The sequence below is a fragment of the Heptranchias perlo genome, chromosome 8, assembly GCF_035084215.1.
Source record: "Heptranchias perlo isolate sHepPer1 chromosome 8, sHepPer1.hap1, whole genome shotgun sequence".
NCBI classification, from domain to species: domain Eukaryota; kingdom Metazoa; phylum Chordata; class Chondrichthyes; order Hexanchiformes; family Hexanchidae; genus Heptranchias; species Heptranchias perlo.
In genome coordinates this window covers 272,230-295,931 of record NC_090332.1, presented here as the reverse complement: position 1 = coordinate 295,931, position 23,702 = coordinate 272,230, and the positions used below count along the sequence as shown (strand labels likewise).

At 48.6% G+C, this 23,702-nt stretch overlaps 1 protein-coding gene across 3 annotated transcripts in view; it reads right to left on the bottom strand.

The window, feature by feature from the left end:
* Positions 1-332: 332 nt before the first annotated feature.
* The window catches only part of LOC137324315 (squalene synthase-like), a 40,954-nt gene continuing 17,584 nt past the window's right edge, over positions 333-23,702 (bottom strand). For 2 of the 3 annotated variants that reach the window (XM_067988462.1, XM_067988460.1), the window contains exons 2-8: positions 13,728-13,825; positions 13,303-13,486; positions 12,246-12,374; positions 10,962-11,153; positions 3,665-3,841; positions 2,279-2,431; positions 333-1,253 (exon numbers count right to left, since the gene is read on the bottom strand). In XM_067988462.1, the coding sequence (XP_067844563.1) occupies positions 1,038-1,253; positions 2,279-2,431; positions 3,665-3,841; positions 10,962-11,153; positions 12,246-12,374; positions 13,303-13,486; positions 13,728-13,819 (1,143 nt within the window). In that variant the 5' untranslated portion in view covers positions 13,820-13,825 and the 3' untranslated portion in view covers positions 333-1,037. Of the gene's footprint in view, positions 1,254-2,278; positions 2,432-3,664; positions 3,842-10,961; positions 11,154-12,245; positions 12,375-13,302; positions 13,487-13,727; positions 13,826-17,629; positions 17,998-23,702 lie in introns of those variants that run through there. The other variant, XM_067988459.1, reaches the window with a different exon arrangement.

Below are 23,702 nucleotides of genomic sequence, written 5' to 3'. Positions count from 1 at the left end.
ACCTGCTGGCTGTCAGAGGGTGCTCGGTACAGCAGGGGCTGGTTTGGACGTTACCGTTTTAGTTCCTGTCTCCCCTCTTCTGCTGTTTGGAGATGTGTTTCTGTTCCCTCTTAGGGCAGGTGCAGCCCAAGTTACTCTGTCCCACTGTAGATGCTCATTGGTAAAAATCAGTGACTATTTTAAACAGTTGACCCCTTGTCACGAACACCCCATTACAACTATCATTTTAAACAGCTCAATTAAATAGTCAGGGGTTGGGCCGTGGAGGACAAGACACCAGCAGCACTGAGCTTATCAGGTAGAGAAAGGATAGTTCCTGAGACACAGACACAAACAGGTCAAATCATTTACTGAATTATCACCAAACACAACCTGAGGATGGATCAGCAAGTTAATGTGTGATCAGGCTAAACAAAGTTCCACTGACTCATCAAACACTCCCAGGGCAGGTACAGCAGGGGTTAGATACAGAGTAAAGCTCCCTCTACACTGTCCCATCAAACACTCCCAAAGGCAGGTACAGCACAGATTAGATACAGAGTAAAGCTCCCTCTACACTGTCCCATCAAACATTCCCAGGGGCAGGTACAGCACGGGTTAGATACAGAGTAAAGCTCCCTCTACAATGTCCCAATGTGCTTTAACCTATTTTCCATTACCCACACCAGGCATCCCGTCACTACGATGGCCAGTCTAGTGCTGAATTAGTTCCAGTTTAGTCTCTTGTCCCGCAGAAGGAAGATAGAGACTGTAAACTCATTCAAACAGAAGTGTTAAAGCCACAGGCACAGGAGCCCTTGACCCTTCTCCTGTCTCTGGGCTGAATGTGATCCCCAGTTCTGGTGGGGCGGTGGAGTTTGTCAGCTTGCCATCTGGTTACGAAGCCCTTTATGGAAGACCTGGTCCCCAGGTCGGACTTCTCGCTCAGTCTCCTACTGCAGCGTGTGCCAGCTGGAGTCCCGAAGCTCTCCTGCTCCCCCTTCCCCATGTACAATTAGACAGACAATCAGTAGAAGGTAGAAACACAGTTGGGTTGTTCACTGTCCATGCACATACTCCTCCGAGCTCAGAGTCAGCGTTTGCCAGTACTGCCAACTGACTGCGGCCAGGACCATGGCCAAAGACAGATAGATGGGAGAGAGGTGGCTGCGAGACAACAGCTCCCTGTCAGGCTGGCTCAGCGCCTCCACCTGCACCACAATCTGCCGCGTTCTGGCTCCAGAACTCCCTGCACCCGCAACCTTCTGTCCGATCTGTGAAATAAAGAGTGTCGGGCAGGTAATCTCCATGAACCAGGGTCTGTAACACACTGTGTAATGGGGGGGGGGCTCTGGGACCAGAGTGTGTTACACGCTGTGTAATTGGAGGGGGGGGGAACTCTGGTTTAATGGGAGTGAGAATGAGACAGATATAAAGACTGAACAGATGGAGAACAGGACGGGGATTAGAATGATACAGCACAGGAGGCCATTTGGCCCATCGTGCCTGTGCCGGCTCTTTGAAAGAGCTATCCAATTAGTCCCATAGCCCTGTAAATTTTTCCTTTTCAACTATTTATCCAATTCCCTTTTAAAAGTTACTATTGAACCTGCTTCCACCGCCCTTTCAGGCAGTGCTTTACAGATCGTAACTCACTGCATAAAAAAAACTGTCCTCATGGCGCCTTTGGTTCTTTTGCCAATCACCTTAAATCTGTGTCCTCTGGGTGCCAACCTTCCTGCCACTGGAAACAGTTTCTCCTTATTTACTCTATCAAAACCGTTCATGATTTTGAACACCTCTTTCAAATCTCCCCTTAACCTTCTCTGCTCTAAGAACAACCACCCCAGTTTCTCCACATAACTGAAGTTCCTCATCCTGGAATCATTCTATTAAATCTCCTCTGCACCCTCTCTAAAGGCCTTGACAAAGTGTGGTGCCCAGAATTGAGCACAATACTCCAGCTGAGGCCTAACCAGTTTATAAAGGTTTGGCATAATCTCCTTGTTTTTGTATTCAATGCCTCTATTAATATAGCCCAGGATCCCATATGCTTTTTTTTTAAGAACAGTCTTCTCAACTTGTCTTGCCACCTTCAAAGATTTATGTACATACATCCACAGGTCTCTCTGTTCCTGCACCCCCTTTATATTTGTACCATCTACTTTATACTGCCTCTCATTCTCCCTGTGCCTGTTCCCGGGTGTATTTAGTGAGATTCTCCCTGTGCCTGTTCCCGGGTGTATTTAGTGAGATTCTCCCTGTGCCTGTTCCCGGGTGTATTTAGTGAGATTCTCACCACATGCGAGTACTGCCGTATCATCCCTTTCACAGCCTCCATATTAGTCGCCTCCAGCATTAGTGTGACAGCCTGTCCCTTCCGGATCTTCACAACACCGCGGAAAACCTGGGGGTTGTTGTAACAGGCAGCTAACGTGGCAATAGCCATCACCTGGAGCACAGGGACAGAGAGTCAGGAGATCCAGAACACACACACACAGGGACAGAGAGCCAGGAGATCCAGAACACACACACACAGGGACAGAGAGCCAGGAGATCCAGAACACACACACACAGGGACAGAGAGCCAGGAGATCCAGAACACACACACACACACACACAGGGACAGAGAGTCAGGAGATCCAGAACACACACACACAGGGACAGAGTCAGGAGATCCAGAACACACACACACAGGGACAGAGTCAGGAGATCCAGAACACACACACACAGGGACAGAGAGTCAGGAGATCCAGAACACACACACACAGGGACAGAGAGTCAGGAGATCCAGAACACACACACACACAGGGACAGAGAGTCAGGAGATCCAGAACACACACACACAGGGACAGAGAGTCAGGAGATCCAGAACACACACACGGTCAGGGAGATCCAGAACACACACACACACGGTCAGGGAGATCCAGAACACACACACACACGGTCAGGGAGATCCAGAACACACACACACACACACAGGGACGGAGGGTCAGAGACATCCAGAACACACACACAGGGACGGAGGGTCAGGGAGATCCAGAACACACACACACAGGGACGGACACGGGGACAGAGGGTCAGGGAGATCCAGAACACACACACACACACACACAGGGTCAGGGAGATCCAGAACACACACACACACACACACACAGGGACGGAGGGTCAGGGAGATCCAGAACACACACACACACACAGGGACGGACACGGGGACAGAGGGTCAGGGAGATCCAGAACACACACACACACACACACACAGGGACGGAGGGTCAGGGAGATCCAGAACACACACACACAGGGTCAGGGAGATCCAGAACACACACACACACACACACACACACAGGGACGGAGGGTCAGGGAGATCCAGAACACACACACACACACAGGGACGGACACGGGGACAGAGGGTCAGGGAGATCCAGAACACACACACACAGGGTCAGGGAGATCCAGAACACACACACACACACACACAGGGACGGAGGGTCAGGGAGATCCAGAACACACACACTCAGGGTCAGGGAGATCCAGAACACACACACACACACAGGGACGGACACGGGGACAGAGGGTCAGGGAGATCCAGAACACACACACACACACACACACACAGGGACGGAGGGTCAGGGAGATCCACCACCCCTCCAAACGCACAGTCTGTATCTGATTGGTGAGCCCCTACCTGTGGAATTGCACAGAAGTTGAAGACACTCTGGTTGTGGAGTCGAGACAAATACTTGATGACGTCTGGGACATGCTGCAGGGCATTGGTTATCAGCTCATTCATGCACTGTAGCGCTGCCTGAATATTCGGGGGCTTGGTGAAATCTGATAGTTTCTCTGCGTACTTACTCCACACCTGAAACACACAAGGACATCAAACAGGGAGCTGTGAGCAGAGACACTGTGCTCAAACATAAGGATATTGACTGTTAAGGGTCTGACCAACCCTACAGCCAGGCCACAGTTAGAATATCGAGTCACATTCTGGAGGATACCCTATTTCAGGAGAGACTTGCCTAGATGATCCCTGAGATGAGAGGCTATAGTTATGAGGAGTGACTGGGGCTCTTCTAATTAGAAGAGAGAAGGTTCAGGGAAGATCTGATCGATGGGTTCAAAATTATGATAGGGTAAGTCAAAAAAAGTTTATTTCCACTGGTCAGTGAGTCAATAACTAGAGAAATAAGTTTATCACCAAAAGACCAAAGGGAGAGGTTAGGGGAATTATTCATACAGAGGGTCGTTGGGACATGGAATGACTGAATAGTGGGGGAAGCAGGATCCAGAAGAGCTTTTAAAAAGGGATGGGGGGAAATATTTTAAAAAGATATGGGGTGTGGGGAAAGGGCAGGGGAATGGGATTGAGGGGCGAGGGCATGGGGTGATGGGCCGAATGTCCACCAACCATGCTGTAAAATTCTGTTGATCTGAAATTGCACTGAGTTGGGAAGGTGGGAGTTGGGCAGAGTAGTTGCAGGGGACCAGAATTTAGGGGGGGGGGGGGGGACCAGATTTCCAGCCTAATTAAAATTCCAGTTTGTTGGGGGGGGGTGGAGGAGGGACAAGAGAGGCATCGCCTGCACCCCCACAACTAAAGGCAGCTGTGTAGGACGGATACTCTGGACAGATTTACATTTTGGAGTTATGGGGTACATTGGACTGATATATGTTTGGGGGTTTGAGGTTACATTGGACAGATTGCTGTTTTGGGGTTCAGGGGTACACTACACTGATTTACATAGGAACAGGCCCTCGAGCCTATTCCGTCATTCAACAAGATCATGACTGATCGGTATCCTAACTCCATAGTTTCATACCCTTGGCTAGCAAAAATTTATCGGTCTCAGATTTAAAATTAATTGAGCTAGCATCTGCCGCTTTTTGTGGGCGAGTTCCATACTTCTACCACCCTTTGTGTGAAGAAGTGCTTCCTAACTTCTCTCCTGAATGGCCTGGCTCTGATTTTAAGGTTATGTTCCCTTGCCTTAGGCTCCCCCACCAACGGAAAAGGTTTCTCTCTATCTACCCTATCAATTCCTTTTGAAATCCTAAAAACCTCAATCAAATCGCCCCTTAACTCTCTACATTCCAGGGAATACAAGCCGAGTTTATGTAATCTCGCCTCATAATCTAACCCTTGGAGTCCTGGTGAATCTGCGCTGCACTCCTTCCAAGGCCAATAGATCCTTTCTAAGGTGCAGTGCCCAGAACTGTACCCAGTACTCCAGATGTGCAGCTGTAGCTAAACTTCCTCCCCTTTATATTCTAGCCCTCTAGATATAAAGGCTAACATTCCATTAGACTTTCTGATTATTTTTTGTACCTGACCACTACATTTCAGTGATCTGTGTACATGGACCCCTAAATCTCTTTGGACCTCCCCTGTTCTGAGCTTTTCACTATTTAAAAAAAATACTTGAATCTGTCCTTTTTTGGTCCAAAATGGATGACCTCACATTTACCTGCATTGCAATCCATCTACCACAGTTTTGCCCACTCACTTAATCTATCAATGTCCCTTTGTAGAATCATAGAAAGGTTACAGCACAGAAGGTGGCCATTCGGCCCATTGAGTCCGTGCTGGCTCTATGCAAGAGCAATCCAGCTAGTCCCACTCCCCCGCCCTATCCCTGTAGCCCTGCAAATTCTTTTCCTTTCAAGTACTTATCCAGTTCCCTTTTGAAGGCCATGATTGAATCTGCCTCCACCACCCCCTTGGGCAGTGCATTCCAGATACTAACCACTTGCTGTTAAAATGTTTTTCCTCCTGTAACCTTTGGTTCTTTTGCCAATCACCTTAAATCTATGTCCTCTGGTTCTCAACCCTTCTGCCAACAGGAACAGTTTCTCTCTATCTACTCTGTCTAGACCCTTCATGATTTTGAATACCTCTATCAAATCTCCTCGCAACCTTCTCTGTTTCAAGGAGAACAACCCCAGCTTCTCCAGTCTATCCATGTAACTAAAGTCCCTCATCCCTGGAATCATTCCAGGAAATCTCTTCTGCACCCTCTCTAAGGCCTTCACATCTTTCCTAAATTGTGGAGCCCAGAACTGGACACAATACTCCAGCTGAGACCCAACAGTCTTTTATAAAGGTTCATCATCCTTGCTTTTGTACTCTATGCCTCTATGTATAAAGCCCAGGATCCCGTATGCCTTTTTAACCGCTTTCTCAATCTGCCCTGCCACCTTCAACAATTAGTATACACATACCCCTAGATCTCTGTTCCTGTAAACCTTTAGTTTATATTGTCTCTCATCTACCCTCTCTGTTACCTCATCAAAAAACTCTATCAAGTTAGTTAAACACGATTTGCCTTTAACAAATCCGTGCTGGCTTTCCCTAATCAATCCACACTTGTCCAAGTGGCTGTTAATTCTGTCCTGGATTATCGTTTCCACAAGTTTCCCCACCACTGAGGTTAAACTGACTGGCCTGTAGTTGCTGGGTTTATCCTTACACCCTTTTTTGAACAAGGGTGTAACATTTGCAATTCTCCAGTCCTCTGGCACCATCCTCGTATCATCGAATGTTTGGAAGATTATGGCCAGTACCTCCGCAATTTCCACCCTTACTTCCCTCAGCAACCTGGATGCATCCCATCCGGACCGGGTGACTTATCTACTTTAAGTACAGCCAGCCTTTCTAGTACCTCTATCAATTTTTAGCTCATCCAGTATCTCAACTACACCTTCCTTTACTGAGATTCTGGCAGCATCTTCTTCCTTGGTAAAGACAGATGCAAAGTCCTCATTTAGTACCTCGGCCATGCCCTCTGCCTCCATGAGTAGATCTCCTTTTTGGTCCCTAATCGGTTCCACCCCTCCTCTTACTGTCCGTTTACATGCCTGTAGAAGACTTTTGGATTCCCTTTTATATTATAAATATTATATGGAGGATTGCAAATGTTACACCCCAGTTCAAAAAAGGGAGGAAGGAGAAACCCGGCAACTACAGGCCAGTCAGCCCAACGTGGGTGGTGGGGAAACCTTCACAGACAATAATCCGGGACAAAATTAATTGGCACTTCGAAAAGTATGGGCTAATAAATGAAAGTTAGTACGGATTTGTTAAAGGAAAACCATGTTTGACTAACTTGATCGAGTTCTTTGTTGAAGTAACAGAGAGGGTCGATGAGAATAATGTGGTTGATATTGTGTATATGGACTTTCAAAAGGCAATTGGTAAAGTACCACATAATAGACTTGTTTGCAAAATTAAAGCCTATGGGATTAAAGGGACAGTGGCAGCGTGGAATCAAAATTGGCTAAGGGACAGAAAGCAGAGAGTAGTGGTGAACGGTTGTTTTTCAGACTGGAGGGAAGTTTACAGTGGTGTTCCCCAGGGGGCAGTATTAGGACCACTGCTCTTTTTGATATATATTGATGACTTGGACTTGGGTATAAATTCAAAGTTTGCAGATGACACAAAACTCGGAAATGTAGTAAACAATGAGGAAGATAGTAACAGACTTCAGGAGGACATCGACAGACTGGTGAAATGGGCAGACACATGGCAGATGGAATTTACTGCAGAGAAGTGTGAAGTGATGCATTTTGGTAGGAAGACTGAGGAGGGGCAATATAAAATAAATGGTACAATTTTTAAGGGGGTGCGGGAACAGAGAGACCTGGGAGCGTATGTACACAAATCTTTGCAGGACAAGTTGAGAAGGCTGTTAAAAAAGCATAAAGAATCCTACGCATTAATAAAGGCATAGAGTTCAAAAGCAAGGAAGTTATGCTAAACCTTTATAAATCACTGGTTAGGCCTCAGCTGGAGTATTGTGTTCAATTCTGGGCACCACACTTTAGGAAGGATGTCAAGGCCTTGGAGAGGGTGCAAAGGAGATTTACTAGAATGGTACCAGTGGAAGAAGTGCTAGTAGGTGAGCACTTTGGTGACAGTGACCATAATTCGGTGAGATTTAAGGTGGTCATGGAAAAGGACAGGGAGGGGCCGGAAATAAAGGTTCTAAATTGGGGGAAGGCCGATTTTAATAGGATAAGGCAGGATCTGGCCAAAATGGACTGGGATCAGCTGCTTGTAGGAAAATCCGCATCGGAGCAATGGGAGTCTTTCAGAAGGGAGATTGAGACCATACAATGGCAACATGTTCCCGTAAAGGTCAAGGGTGGTTCCAAGAACTCCAGGGAACCTTGGATGTCAGGGGATATACGAGAATGGATTAGGAAAAAAAGGAGGGCTAGAGGAGTACAAAAAGTGCAGGGGGATACTTAAAAAAGAAATTAGGAGATCAAGGAGGGGCCATGAAATAACACTGGCGAGCAAAATAAAGGAAAATCCTAAGATGTTTTATAAGTATATTAAGGGTAAGAGGATGACTAGGGAAAAAATAGGGCCCATTAGGGACAAAAATGGCAATCTGTGTGTGGAGCCGGCAGATGTAGGAGGGGTTCTAAATGAATTTTTTGCATCTGTTTTCACTATGGAGAAGGACGATGTAGACATAGAAATACGGCAGGGGGACTGTGATATACTCGAACATATTAACATCGAGCGGGAGGAGGTATTGGCGGTTTTAGCAGGCCTAAAAATGGATAAATCCCCAGGCCCGGACGAAATGTATCCCAGGCTACTGTGTGAGGCAAAGGAGGAGATTGCGGGGGCTCTGACACATATATTCAGAACCTCTCTGGCCACAGGGGATGTGCCAGAGGACTGGAGAACCGCTAATGTAGTACCATTATTCAAGAAGGGGAGTAGGGAAAAACCGGGGAACTACAGGCCAGTGAGCCTAACATCAGTGGTAGGAAAATTATTGGAAAAAATTCTGAAGGACAAAATTAGTCTCCACTTGGAGAAGCAAGGATTAATCAGGGATAGTCAACATGGCTTTGTCAAGGGAAGATCATGTCTGACTAATTTGATTGAATTTTTTGAGGGGGTGACTAGGCGTGTGGATGAGGGTAACGCAGTGGATGTGGTATACATGGATTTCAGTAAGGCCTTCGATAAAGTCTCCCACAGGAGACTGGTCAAGAAGGTACGAGCCCATGGAATCCAGGGTGCCTTGGCACTTTGGATACAAAACTGGCTTAGTGGCAGAAGGCAGAGGGTGATGGTCGAAGGTTGTTTTTGTGACTGGAAGCCTGTGGCCAGTGGGGTACCACAGGGATCGGTGCTGGGTCCCTTGCTGTTTGTGGTCTACATTAATGACTTGGATATGAATGTAAAAGGTATGATCAGTAAGTTCGCTGATGATACAAAGATTGGTAGGGTGGTAAATAGTGAGGAGGATAGCCTCAGTCTGCAGGACGATATAGATGGGTTGGTCAGATGGGCGGAACAGTGGCAAATGGAATTTAACCTGGAAAAGTGCGAGGTGATGCACTTTGGAAGGACTAACAAGGCAAGGGAATACACAATGAATGGGAGGACCCTAGGCAAGACAGAGGGTCAGAGGGATCTTGGTGTGCAAGTTCACAGATCCCTGAAGGCAGCGGAACAGGTAGATAAGGTGGTAAAGAAGGCATATGGGATACTTGCCTTTATTAGCCGAGGCATAGAATATAAGGGCAAGGAGGTTATGATGGAGCTGTATAAAACACTGGTTAGGCCACAGCTGGAGTACTGTGTGCAGTTCTGGTCGCCACACTACAGGAAGGATGTGATCGCTTTGGAGAGGGTGCAGAGGAGATTCACCAGGATGTTACCAGGGCTGGAGCGCTTCAGCTATGAAGAGAGACTGGGAAGATTGGGTTTGTTTTCCTTGGAGCAGAGGAGGCTGAGGGGGGACATGATTGAGGTGTACAAAATTATGAGGGGCACAGATAGGATGGATACTAAGGAGCTTTTTCCCTTCGTTGAGGGTTCTATAACAAGGGGACATAGATTCAAGGTAAAAGGCGGGAGGTTTAGAGGGGATTTGAGAAAGAACTTTTTCACCCAGAGGGTGGTTGGAGTCTGGAACTCACTGCCTGAAAGGGTTGTGGAGGCAGGAACCCTCACAACATTCAAGAAGCATTTGGATGAGCACTTGAAATGCCATAGCATACAAGGCTACGGACCAAATGCTGGAATATGGGATTAGAGTAGACAGGGCTGATGGCCGGCGCGGACACGATGGGCCGAAGGGCCTCTATCCGTGCTGTATGACTCTATGACTCTCTATGACTCTATGAGGGACTTCAGTTATGTGGAGAGACTGGAGAAGCTGGGATTGTTCTCCTTAGAGCAGAGAAGGTTAAGGGGAGATAGTGGTATTCAAAATCATTAAGGGTTTTGATAGTTTCTCCTTATTTATTCTGTTTCCAGTGGCAGAAAGGTCGGTAACCAGAGGACACAGATTTAAGATGATTGGCAGAAGAACCAGAGGTGACGTGGAAACTTTTTTTTTTAAACACAGCGAGTTGTTATGATCTGGAATGCGCTGCCTGAAAGGGCGGTGGAAGCAGATTCAAAAGTAACTTTCAAAAGGGAATTGGATAAATACTTGAAGGGAAAAAATTTACAGGGCTATAGGGAATGAACAGGGGAGTGGGACTAATTGGATAGCTCTTTCAAAGAGCTGGCACAGGCACGACAGGCCAAATGGCCTCCTTTTGTGCTGTAACATACTATGATACTATTACGTTTTAGGGTTATGGGGTACACCGCACAGAATTATATTTTGGGGTTATGGGGTACACTGGACAGATTTACATTTTGGGGATATGGGGTACACTGAACTAATTGATATTTTGGGGTTCGGGTACGCTGAACTGGTTTATGTTTTGGGGTTCGGGGTACATGGAACTGATTTACATTTTGAGGTCAGTGTACTGGGTTGCTTGACGCCATGGGTTCAGGGGTACACTGGACTGATTTGATGTTCTATGGTACACTGGACTGATTGATGTTTTGGGGTTCAGGGGTGCAAGGGACTGATTGATGTTCTGGCACTGTGCAGTCCGTGCCTGTACCATTGCTCCTCCCAGTAACGGGTACTGCCTACAGATGCCAGACTCACCTCTTGTGGCCAGAACTCCCGACCCTCCTGCTGGTCCTCCAGGTAATCCCGAATAATGTTGGTTTTCTGCAGGAAGAGGCCCATGGAGTTGGCCAGCTCCGTGTCCTGCCCGACAACCGGATCCTCCAGGTCAGAGGCCGAGAACAAACGGGACAAGCCGATCCCCACCAGACCCGCCACATAGTGACAGTACTGAAAGCAAAGGTGTGAAAAGGGACATCAGTGAGAGGTCATGGGAATATCGAGTCAATCACAGCACTCGTCACCACCGACCCATCCAGCACTGAATACAGTGTCAATCACCGCCCTCCCATCCAGCACTGAATATAGTGTCAAACACAGCACCCATCACCACCCTCCCATCCAGCACTGAATATAGTGTCAATCACAGCACCCATCACCACCCTCCCATCCAGCACTGAATATAGTGTCAAACACAGCACCCATCACCACCCTCCCATCCAGCACTGAATATAGTGTCAATCACAGCACCCATCACCACCCTCCCATCCAGCACTGAATAGTGTCAATCACCGCCCTCCCATCCAGCACTGAATATAGTGTCAATCACAGCACCCATCACCACCCTCCCATCCAGCACTGAATATAGTGTCAATCACAGCACCCATCACCGCCCTCCCATCCAGCACTGAATATAGTGTCAATCACAGCACCCATCACCACCCTCCCATCCAGCACTGAATATAGTGTCAATCACAGCACCCATCACCACCCTCCCATCCAGCACTGAATATAGTGTCAATCACAGCACCCATCACCACCCTCCCATCCAGCACTGAATATAGTGTCAAACACAGCACCCATCACCACCCTCCCATCCAGCACTGAATAGTGTCAATCACCGCCCTCCCATCCAGCATGGGACGCAGTGTCCCGACACTACCAGTTCACTGCAGCCACCTGCCCTGTTCCCAGAACTCTGCTACCATCACTGAACTCACCCCTACAAGGTGCAGGCAGAAGTAACAAGTCACAGACACACACCTAGCACAGCGTGCAGTATAACTGGGAACTCACCAGAACTATCCCTGCTCACATGGCTCACTGCGAGGTAACAGACCTGTTCGGGTGAACAGTAAGGGCTGGGCACAAGAGGAAAGCTCATCACCAGGGAAACTTAACCACAGCCCCACTGACAGGGCGGCGCAGAGTATACACCTGCTCCAGACACCACCCCCCACAGACATACACTCCCCTCCCCTCCCCACCCCCAGACACCCTTCCCCCTCCCCCCACACAATTATCCCCAGTGTGTTTTCTTACCGTGTCCCATTCTTTGATGGATCCAACCTTTTTCTCCAAGAATTCAGCCATTCCCACTCCCATCTTGTGGCAGATATTTGCAATCACATCCTGGTAAACCTTGGCCAGGGAGCGGAATTCCTGGGAAATCTGCGTCAGAGAGCCAGAGTCAGAAACCTCAAACACAAATAGGCCATGGGACAGAAAGTTAAAACATGGGCAGAGATTCCCCTGTACAGTGTGGGGCTAGGCCCAGACTCCATTTGGGCCTGTACCACAGTGAGAGGCAGTGCCTGTGGGACCCGTACCCCAGTGAGAGTCAGTGCCTGTGGGACCCGTACCCCAGTGAGAGTCAGTGCCTGTGGGACCCGTACCCCAGTGAGAGTCAGTGCCTGTGGAACCCGTACCCCAGTGAGAGTCAGTGCCTGTGGGACCCGTACCCCAGTGAGAGTCAGTGTCTGTGGGACCCGTACCCCAGTGAGAGTCAGTGCCTGTGGGACCCGTACCCCAGTGAGAGTCAGTGCCTGTGGAACCCGTACCCCAGTGAGAGTCAGTGCCTGTGGGACCCGTACCCCAGTGAGAGTCAGTGTCTGTGGAACCCGTACCACAGTGAGAGGCAGTGCCTGTGGGACCCTTACCCCAGTGAGAGTCAGTGTCTGTGGAACCCGTACCCCAGTGAGAGTCAGTGTCTGTGGGACCCGTACCCCAGTGAGAGTCAGTGTCTGTGGGACCCGTACCCCAGTGAGAGTCGGTGTCTGTGGAACCCGTACCCCAGTGTGAGTCAGTGTCTGTGGAACCCGTACCCCAGTGAGAGTCGGTGTCTGTGGGACCCGTACCCCAGTGTGAGTCAGTGTCTGTGGAACCCGTACCCCAGTGTGAGTCAGTGTCTGTGGAACCCGTACCCCAGTGAGAGTCAGTGTCTGTGGAACCCGTACCCCAGTGAGAGTCACCGCCTGCAGGAGAGAAGAGAAGTTGGGGACAATGATCATTTGAAGATTAGAGGTGTAACATAGGAGGAACAAGGTGGAAGGGATGTGCAGCCTGCACCTTCCTCCACACCTCAAACAGGGAAGCGTACCGATGGGAAATCCTGCAACACCTGTCGATCCTTCTCCTGACTCTGGCTGTACCTCCACTCAGGCTGGTACAGGTAGGTGTGGAAGTTCTGCAACATTGGGATCTTCACCTCCAGCGGGATGGACATATCATCTTCCACTGTGTCGAGAGCCCGCAGCACCAGATAGAAGATGCAAACCGCCTGCCTGCAGGGATAGCACAGCATGAGTAAACCGGGCTGGCCCCCCACTCCCCCTGACCCGGCCTCCTGCGCCCCCCTCAACCCCGGGCGGACACACCCCTCCCCTCCCGTCCCTCCCATCCCCGCCCACCCCTCCCCAACCATCCCCCCCTACCCACCCCCCTCCCGTGCCCGACCCTCCGCCCCCCTCCCCACCCCCTGACCCACCGCCGCCCCCCGACCCTCCACCTTACTAGCACTCTCACCGTAGGTCACCATCCAATGCCTGGATGACAGCAGCGAAGCTGCGGCTCGTCTGGTTGAGGTAAACGTAACACGTTCTCAAAGTCTCACTCATCGAGACCTGTAATAAAACAGACACACACATCAGCATCAATCCCCACACTTGGCCACACACACACGACTGGACTCAAGTGTGTCACTCGGCACAATGGGCCAAATGGCCTCCTCCTGTGCTGTACCTACTGTGAGACTCTCACTCTACAAACCAAGACACAGTAACTGGAGTCACTCCCTACACTAGGCCAGAAGAACAACCAGGAGACAGAGACACATTCTACAAACCAGAAGGCACAGACACAGATTGTAGTATTCCCCAGGGGTCACTGCTCTTTTTTATATATATTAATCATAGAAGGTTACAACACGGAAGGAGGCCATTCGGCCCATCGAGTCCGTGCCGGCTCTATGCAAGAGCAATCCAGCTAGTCCCACTCCACCGCCCTATCCTTGTAGCCCTGCAAATTCTTTTCCTTTCAAGTACTTATCCAGTTCCCTTCTGAAGGCCATGATTGAATCTACCTCCACCACCCCCTCGGGCAGTGCATTCCAGATCCCAACCACTCGGTGTAAAAAAGTTTATCCTCATATCACCTTTGGTTCTTTCGCCAATAATCTTAAACCTATGCCCTCTGGTTCTTGACCCTTTCGCCAATGGGAGCAGTTTCTCTCTATCCACTCTGTTTGGACCCTTCATGATTTTGAATACCTCGATCAAATCTCCTCGCGACCGTCTCGGTTGCAAGGAGAACAATCCCAGCTTCTCCAGTCTATCCACGTAATTTAAGTCCCTCATCCCTGGAATCATTCTAGTAAATCTCTTCTGCACCCTCTCTAAGGCCTTTACATCTTTCCTAAACTGCGCTGCCCAGAACTGGACACAATACTCCAGTTGTGGCCGAACCAGTGTTTTATAAAGATTCATCATGACTTCCGTGCTTTTGTATTCTATGCCTCTATTTATAAAGCCCAGGATCCCATATGCTTTCTTAACCGCTTTCTCAACCTGCCCTGCCACTTTCAACGATTTATGCACATAAACCCCCAGATCTCTCTGTTCCTGTGCCCCTTTTAGAATTGTGCCCTCTAGTTTATATAGTCTCTCCTCGTTCTTCCTACCGAAATGCATCACCTCACATTTTTCTGCGTTAAACTTCATCTGCCACAGGTCCGCCCATTCCACCAGAGTGTCCATATCCTCTTGAAGTCTATCACTATCCTCCTCACTGATTAATACCCTTCCAAGTTTTGTGTCATCTGCAAATTTTGAAATTGTGCCCTGTGCACCCAAGTCCAAGTCATTAATATATATCAAGAAAAGCAGTGATCCCAGCACCGACCCCTGGGGAACACCACTGTACACCTCCCTCCAGTCCGAAAAACAACCATTCACCACTACTCTCTGTTTCCTGTCATTTAGCCAATTCTGTATCCATGTTGCTACTGCCCCTTTATTCCATGGGCCGCAATCTTGATGATACGCCTACCGTGCGGCACTTTATCAAACACCTTTTGAAAGTCCATATACACCACATCAACCGCATTGCCCTCATCAACCCTCTCTGCTACCTCATCAAAAAACTCCATCAAGTCGATTAAACACGATTTGCCTTTAACAAATCCATACTAGCTTTCCCTAATCAATCCACACTTGTCCAAGTGACTGCTAATTCTGTCCTGGATTATCGTTTCCAAAAGTTTCCCCACCACTGAGGTTAAACTGACTGGCCTGTAGTTGCTCGGTTTATCCTTACACCCTTTTTAGAACAAGGGTGTAACAGTTGCAATTCTCCAGTCCTCTGGCACCACCCCCGTATCTAAGGATGTTTGGAAGATTATGGCCAGTACCTCCGCAATTTCCCCCCTTACTCCCCTCAGCATCTTAGGGTGCATCCCAACCAGACCAGGTGACTTATCTATTTTAAGTACAGTTAGCCTTTCTAGTACCTCTTCTTAATCAATTTTTAGCCCATCTGGTATCTTAACTATATCTTCCTTTACCAAGACTCTGGCAGCATCTTCTTCCGTGGTAAAGGCCGATGCAAAGTACTCATTTAATACATCAGCCAATACCCACTGCCTCCACGAGCAGATCTCCTTTATGGTCCCTAATCGGCCCCACCCCTCCTCTAACAACCCATTTACTGTTAATACATCTGTAGAAGACTTTTGGATTCCCTTTTATGTTGGTCGCCAGTCTATTCTCATACTCTCTCTTTGCCCCTCTTATTTCCTTTTTCACTTCCCCTCTGAACTTTCTATATGATGACCTGGACCTATGTATGCAAAGTTTGCAGATGACACAAAAGCGAGGAGGTTATGCTAAACCTTTATAAAACACTGGTTAGGCCCCAGCTGGAGTATTGTGGAAGGAAAGGACACCAGGGTCTTAGAGACGATTTACCAGAATGGTGCCAGGGGTGAGGGACTTCAGTTATGTGGAGAGACTGGAGAAGCTGGGATTGTTCTCCTTAGAACAGAGAAGGTTATGGGGAGATTTGATAGAGGTGTTCAAAATTATGAAATGTTTTGATAGAGTAAATAAGGAGAAATTGTTTCCAGTGGCAGACAGGTCGGTAACCAGAGGACACAGTTTTAAGGTAATTGGCGAGGGAGCCAGAGGCAACTTGAGGTAACATTCTTTGTAAGGCAGTGAGTTGTAATGATTGGGAATGCACTGCCTGAAAGGGCGATGGAAGCAGATTCAACTGTAACTTTCAAAAGGGAATTGGACAAATAATTGAAAAGGAAAAATTTGCAGGGCTATGGAACTAGTTGGATAGCTCTTTCAAAGAGCCGACACAGGCACAACGGCTTCCTCCTGTGCTGTACCTGCCGAATCTCTCACTCTACAAACCAAGAGAAACAGACAGACAGACAGACTCCCACTCTACAAACCAGGAGACAGACAGATAAACAGACAGACAGACTCTCACTCTACAAACCAGGAGAAACAGACAGACAGACAGACTCCCACTCTACAAACCAGGAGACAGACAGATAAACAGACAGACAGACTCTCACTCTACAAACCAGGAGAAACAGACAGACAGACAGACTCTCACTCTACAAACCAGGAGACAGACAGATAAACAGACAGACAGACTCTCACTCTACAAACCAGGAGAAACAGACAGACAGACAGACTCCCACTCTACAAACCAGGAGACAGACAGATAAACAGACAGACAGACTCCCACTCTACAAACCAGGAGACAGACAGATAAACAGACAGACAGACTCTCACTCTACAAACCAGGAGAAACAGACAGACAGACAGACTCTCACTCTACAAACCAGGAGACAGACAGATAAACAGACAGACAGACTCTCACTCTACAAACCAGGAGAAACAGACAGACAGACTCCCACTCTACAAACCAGGAGACAGACAGATAAACAGACAGACAGACTCTCACTCTACAAACCAGGAGACAGACAGATAAACAGACAGACAGACTCTCACTCTACAAACCAGGAGAAACAGACAGACAGACAGACTCTCACTCTACAAACCAGGAGAAACAGACAGACAGACAGACTCCCACTCTACAAACCAGGAGACAGACAGATAAACAGACAGACAGACTCCCACTCTACAAACCAGGAGACAGACAGATAAACAGACAGACAGACTCTCACTCTACAAACCAGGAGAAACAGACAGACAGACAGACTCTCACTCTACAAACCAGGAGACAGACAGATAAACAGACAGACAGACTCTCACTCTACAAACCAGGAGAAACAGACAGACAGACAGACTCCCACTCTACAAACCAGGAGACAGACAGATAAACAGACAGACAGACTCCCACTCTACAAACCAGGAGACAGACAGCCAGACACAGACTCGGACTTCACGTACCAGGGAGGCCGTTGTGAAGAATGATTTTCTCGGGCTTGCCGCCTGATCAATATCCACAAGTGCCAGGTGCACGGATTGCCCGGTCGATGCTGCCCGCCGCACCCAGCAAGAGGGGCAGGGTGAGCAGTATCTCCTGCAGCCAGCCCCTCGGTGACACGGGCAAGCGGTGGAGAGGAGAGTGCGAGGCTGGGGCAGAGCGCTGCGGCGAGAATCGCACTGCATGGCCCGCACCGCCAAGGGCCAGGCACTCCTGGCCGCACAGATCATGTGTGGAGTTCAGCTCCCAGCTGGGACAGTTCGCACTCGCTCCGCAGCAACTTTAAACCCAGGCCGCTGACTCGCCCCACACAGGCCGCAGCCCCGCCCAGCTCAGAGAGCCCACCAATCACAGGCCGCAGCCCCGCCCAGCTCAGAGAGCCCACCAATCACAGGCCGCAGCCCCGCCCAGCTCAGAGAGCCCACCAATCACAGGCCACAGCCCCGCCCAGCTCAGAGAGCCCACCAATCACAGGCCAGGCCTGAAAATAGTCCAATCAGCAGCCTGCTACCCTGCCCATGTGACTGAGTGACCACCAATGAACACTCTGCCCAGGAATCGGGCTAAAAGGCGACTGCTCCCCGGCAGTGAGGCGCTCGGCGATCGGGCAAAGTGAAGCTTCAACCCCGAGAACTCGGCGCGCACCTGTTGGGGCAAAAAATAAACAATAATTATGAATAAACCGTAGTTCCCTCTACAAAACTTACAGTAGGTACGATGATGTGGAGATGCCGGTGATGGACTGCGGTTGACAATTTTACAACACCAAGTTATAGTCCAGCAAATTTATTTGAAATTTACAAGCTTTCGGAGGCTTCCTCCTTCCTCAGGTAAATGTTCGCCCACCAGCGAACAAAAGCTCTCTGTTTTTAATGTAACGGGTCATTTGCTGGCTTTCTCTGCCTTCCGGATGTTTCTGCCTCTCGGTTTTTTTTGTTGAATGTATATTCGGGGGCTCTGTAGGTAACACCTCTCTGTCTGAACACGGTGATTGCCTTGGCAACGGGCAGTTGCAAAGAATGTCTGTAATCACCATGTATTGTTCTGTGATTTATAAATCCGTAGGCTTCGAGGAGTTCCTGGCATTACCTGAGGAAGGAGGAAGCCTCCGAAAGCTTGTAAATTTCAAATAAAATCGTTGGACTATAACTTGGTGTTGTAAAATTGTTTACAGTAGGTACAGCAGAGAAACAGGCCATTCGGCCCACGCTGGTGTTTATGATCCATGAGCCTCCTCCCTCCCTACTTCATCTAACCCTATCGGCATATCCTTCTAGTCCTTTCTCCCTCATGTAACTAGTGGGGTGCCGCAGGGATCAGGGCTCAGTGCTGGGGCCTCAACTATTTACAATATATATCAATGACTTGCATGAAGGAACAGAGTGTCTTGTGGCCAAATTTGCTGATGATACAAAGATAGGTGGAAAAGCAAGTTGCGATGAGGACAAAGTGTCTGCAAGGGGATATTGACAGGTTAAGCGAATGGGCAAAAATTTGGCAGATGGAATAAAATGTGGGAAAATGTGAAGTCACCGACTTTGGGAGGAAAAATAAAAAAGCAAAATATTATTTGAATGGAGAAATATTATAAAAATGCTGCGGTACAGAGAGATCTGGGTGTCCTCGTACATGAAACACAAAAAGTCAACATACAGGTGCAGCAGGTAATCCGGAAGGCAAACGGAATATTGGCCTTTATTTCTAGGGGGCTGGAGTATAAAAGCAGGAAAGTTATGCTACAACTGTACAGGGTGCTGGTGAGACCACACCTGGAGTACTGTGTACAGTTCTGGTGCCCTTATTTAAGGAAGGATATAGTTGCATTGGAGGCAGTTCAGAGAAGGTTCACTCGGTTGATTCCGGGTATGGAAGGGTTGTCTTATGAGGAAAGATTGAACAGGTTGGGTCTACACTCATTGGAGTTTAGAAGAATGAGGTTATCCTCTTGCTCTTGCTCTTAATGTATTTATAAAACATCCTTGGGTTTTCTTTGATTTTACCTGCTAATATTTTTTCATGCCCTCTCTTTGCTTTCCTAATCTCCTTTTTAAACTTTACCCATGCACTTTGTATACTCGTCTAAGCTTTCCGTAGTATTGAGTTCCCGGTGTCTATCATAGGCTTTCTTTTTCTGCCCTATCTTACCCTGAATGCTTCATCCAGGGGCTTTGATTTGGCAGCCTCTCCCTTTTTCTTTGTAGGAGCATGTTTACCCTGAACCCCTTGAATCACCCCTTTGAATGTCTCCCACTGCTCTGACACTGATTTACCTTGAAGCAGCTGTTTCCAGTTTACTTCTGCTAAATTACTTCTCAGTTTAGTAAAATTGGCCTTTCCCCAATTGAAAACTTTAACTCCTGCTCTGTCTTTGTCCTTTTCCATAACTATGCTAAAGCTAACTGTATTATGATCACTACCATCAAAATGCTCTCCCACTGCTACATCTTCCACCTGCCCCTCTTCATTTCCGAGAACTAAATCCAGAACTCCGCCCCCCTCTCGTTGGGCTTGCTATATACTAGCTAAAAAACATTTCCTGTATGCAATTTAAAAATTCTGCATCCTCTATACCATTCACACTGTTTGTATCCCAGTTAATATTAGAGTAGTTGAAATCCCCTACTATAACTGCGCTATTGTTTTTGCAAATGGTAGTGAGTTCCACATTCTCACCACTCTCTGGGTAAAGAAGTTTCTCCTGAATTCCCTATTGGATTTATTAGTGACTATCTTAGATTTATGGCTCCTAGTTCTGGTCTCCCCACAAGTGAAAACATTTTCTCTACATCTACCATAGAACCATAGAAAAGATACAGCACAGAAGGGGGCCATTCGACCCATCCTGACCACGCCGGCTCAAAGAACAACCAGGTGCCCATTCTAATCCCACCTTCCAGCACCCAGTCCGTTACCCTGCAGCTTACAGCACTTTAGGTGCAGGTCCAGGTACTTTTTAAGAAGAGTTGAGAATCGCTGCCTCTACCACCAATTTGGGCAGCGAATTCCATACACCCACCACCCTCTGGGTAAAAAAGTTTCTCCTCATGTCCCCTCTAATCCTTCCGCCAATCAGCTTCCCTTCCCTATCTTTCCTGAACACCTTGTATTCTGGAATATTTAGTACCCAATCTTGCCCTTTTTTGAGCCAATTCTTTTCTCTTTACCTCTCCACGGCCCCTCTTTCCTGTCGTCATACCTCCTTTCATTTTTCCCCTCGGGTACTCTGCCCCCACAAATCCCTACCCCAACCCTTCAGCACTCCTCGACCTTCCTACTCTTCTGCCACCGTCCCAGGTTTCATTCCCTCTTAGATAAGCCTACAGCTTCCCTCTGTGCCTCTGTCAGCATCCCCCGACGAGCCTACTGAGGCACTCGTCGCTGCCTCCTTACAAGCAGCAACCCTAACTGCCCCATTCTCTCTCACTGACTTTCCCACCCAGCGTGCCCGTTAGGGGCTAATCTTGCCAAACTCCTTCCCGTCCCACTCACCCCTCCCAACGCTGACCCTGCGGACTCTGCCAGTGGATCAGCTAAACTCACCTCTCTCCGCATCTCCCTCCAGAATGTCCATTCACTTGTGAACAAGGCCCTTGCCATCCATGAGCTTATTGTGGATGATTGCAGTGACACCAAGGCTTTGATGGAAACCTGGCTTATGGGTGATGACACCTTCCCCTTTAATGAAGCCTCCCCGCCTGGCGATATCTTCCACCACTTCCCCGCCGTGGTGACGGTGTGGCTCTTATCACCAAATTACACTCCAGTCTGTCCCACTACTCCTCTGGCACCTTCTCTTCCTTTGAGCATCTCACCTTGTTCCACCCCTCCTTTAAAATCCTCATTCTCTACCACCCACCCAAACACCACGCTAAGAATCTCAGAGATATCTTCACTGCTTTCCTCCCTCAGTCTCCGCACTGAGCGACTTCTCATCCTCGGTGATTTCAACCTTCATCTCAACTCATCATGCTCTCTCTCCTCTGAGTTCACTGCCCTCCTATCCTCCCTTAATCTCTCCCTCCACATAACCTCCCCTACCCATATTCACGGCCACCCCTTCGACCTTGCCATCTCACGTGGCCTCTCTACTCCCATCGTGTCAATCACGGATAAGGCCATCTCTGATCACTTCCTTGTATCCCTTTCCACCCACATCCCCCTTCCCCCTCCCAACCCCGCTTCCTTCTGTGTCTGCCCCTGGAAAAAACTCTTCCCCCAGGTCACTTACAACAGCACTTTCAAATTCCCAACTGTTTAGCCTTTGGCCCTCCGTTCACCACGACAATTCTGCAGCTACCAATCTGTTCAATAGCACTCTCACCTTTGATGCCCTTGTCCCCATTAAAACCATTGCTCTCTCTTACCCTGGTCGTTCCCTCTGGTATGGCCCTCATCTTCGCTCCCTTAAGTCCAACGGACATAAGAAATAGGAGCAGGAGTCGGCCATTTGGCCCCTCGAGCCTGCTCCGCCATTCAATAAGATCATGGCTGATCTTCGACCTCAACTCCACTTTCCAGCCCAATCCCCACATCCTTTGATTCCTGTAGAGTCCAAAAATCTATCTATCTCAGCCTTGAATATACTCAACAACTCAAAATCCCACAGCCTTCTGGGGTAGAGAATTCCAAAGATTCACAACCCTCCGAGTGAAGACATTCTTCCTCATCTCAGTCTTAAATGGCCGACCCCTTATCCTGAGACGATGCCCCTTGTTCAGGGGGAAAACTCTCCAATGGCTGGAGTCATACCTAGCACAAAGGAAGATGGTAGTGGTTGTTGGAGGCCAATCATCTCAGCCCCAGGACATTGCTGCAGGAGTTCCTCAGGGCAGTGTCCTAGGCCCAACCATCTTCAGCTACTTCATCAATGACCTTCCCTCCATCATAAGGTTAGAAATGGGGATGTTCGCTGATGATTGCACAGTGTTCAGTTCCATTCGCAACCCCTCAAATAATGAAGCAGTCCGAGCCCGCATGCAGCAAGCCCTGGACAACATCCAGGCTTGGGCTCATAAGTGGCAAGTAACATTGGCGCCAGACAAGTGCCAGGCAATAACCATCTCCAACAAGAGAGAATCTAACCACCTCCCCATGACATTCAACTGCATTACCATCGCCGAATCCCCCACCATCAACATCCTGGGGGTCACCATTGACCAGAAACTTAACTGGACCAGCCATATAAATACTGTGGCTACGAGAGCAGGTCAGAGGCTGGGTATTCTGCAGCGAGTGACTCACCTCTGGACTCCCCAAAGCCTTTCCACCATCTAAAAGGCACAAGTCAGGAGAGCGATGGAATACTCTCCACTTGCCTGGATGAGTACAGCTCCAACAACACTCAAGAAGCTTGACACCATCCAAGATAAAGCAGCCCACTTGATTGGCACCCCATCCACCACCCTAAACATTCACTCCCTTCACCACCGGCGCACTGTGGCTGCAGTGTGCACCATCCACAGGATGCACTGCAGCAACTCGCCAAGGCTTCTTCGACAGCACCTCCCAAACCCGCAACCTCTACCACCTAGAAGGACAAGAGCAGCAGGCACATGGGAACACCACCTGCACATTCCCCTCCAAGTCACACACCATCCCGACTTGGAAATATATCGCCGTTCCTTCATCGTCGATGGGTCAAATTCCGGGAACTCCCTTCCTAACAGCACTGTGGGAGAACCGTCACCACACGGACTGCAGCGGTTCAAGAAGGCAGCTCACCACCACCTTCTCAAGGGCAATTAGGGATGGGCAATCGGTACTCGAGGTGAGGTCTCACTAAAACCCTGTACAATTGTAGTAAGACTTACATAGGAACAGGAGTAGGCCATTCAGCCCCTCATGCCTGCTCCACCATTTGATAAGATCATGGCTGATCTGTGTTCTAGCTCCATATACCTGCCTTTGGCCCATATTCCTTAATGCCTTTGGTTGCCAAAAAGCTATCTATCTCATATTTAAATTTAGCATTTGAGCTAGTATCAATTGCCGTTTGCAGAAGAGAGTTCCAAACTTCTACCACCCTTTGTGTGTAGA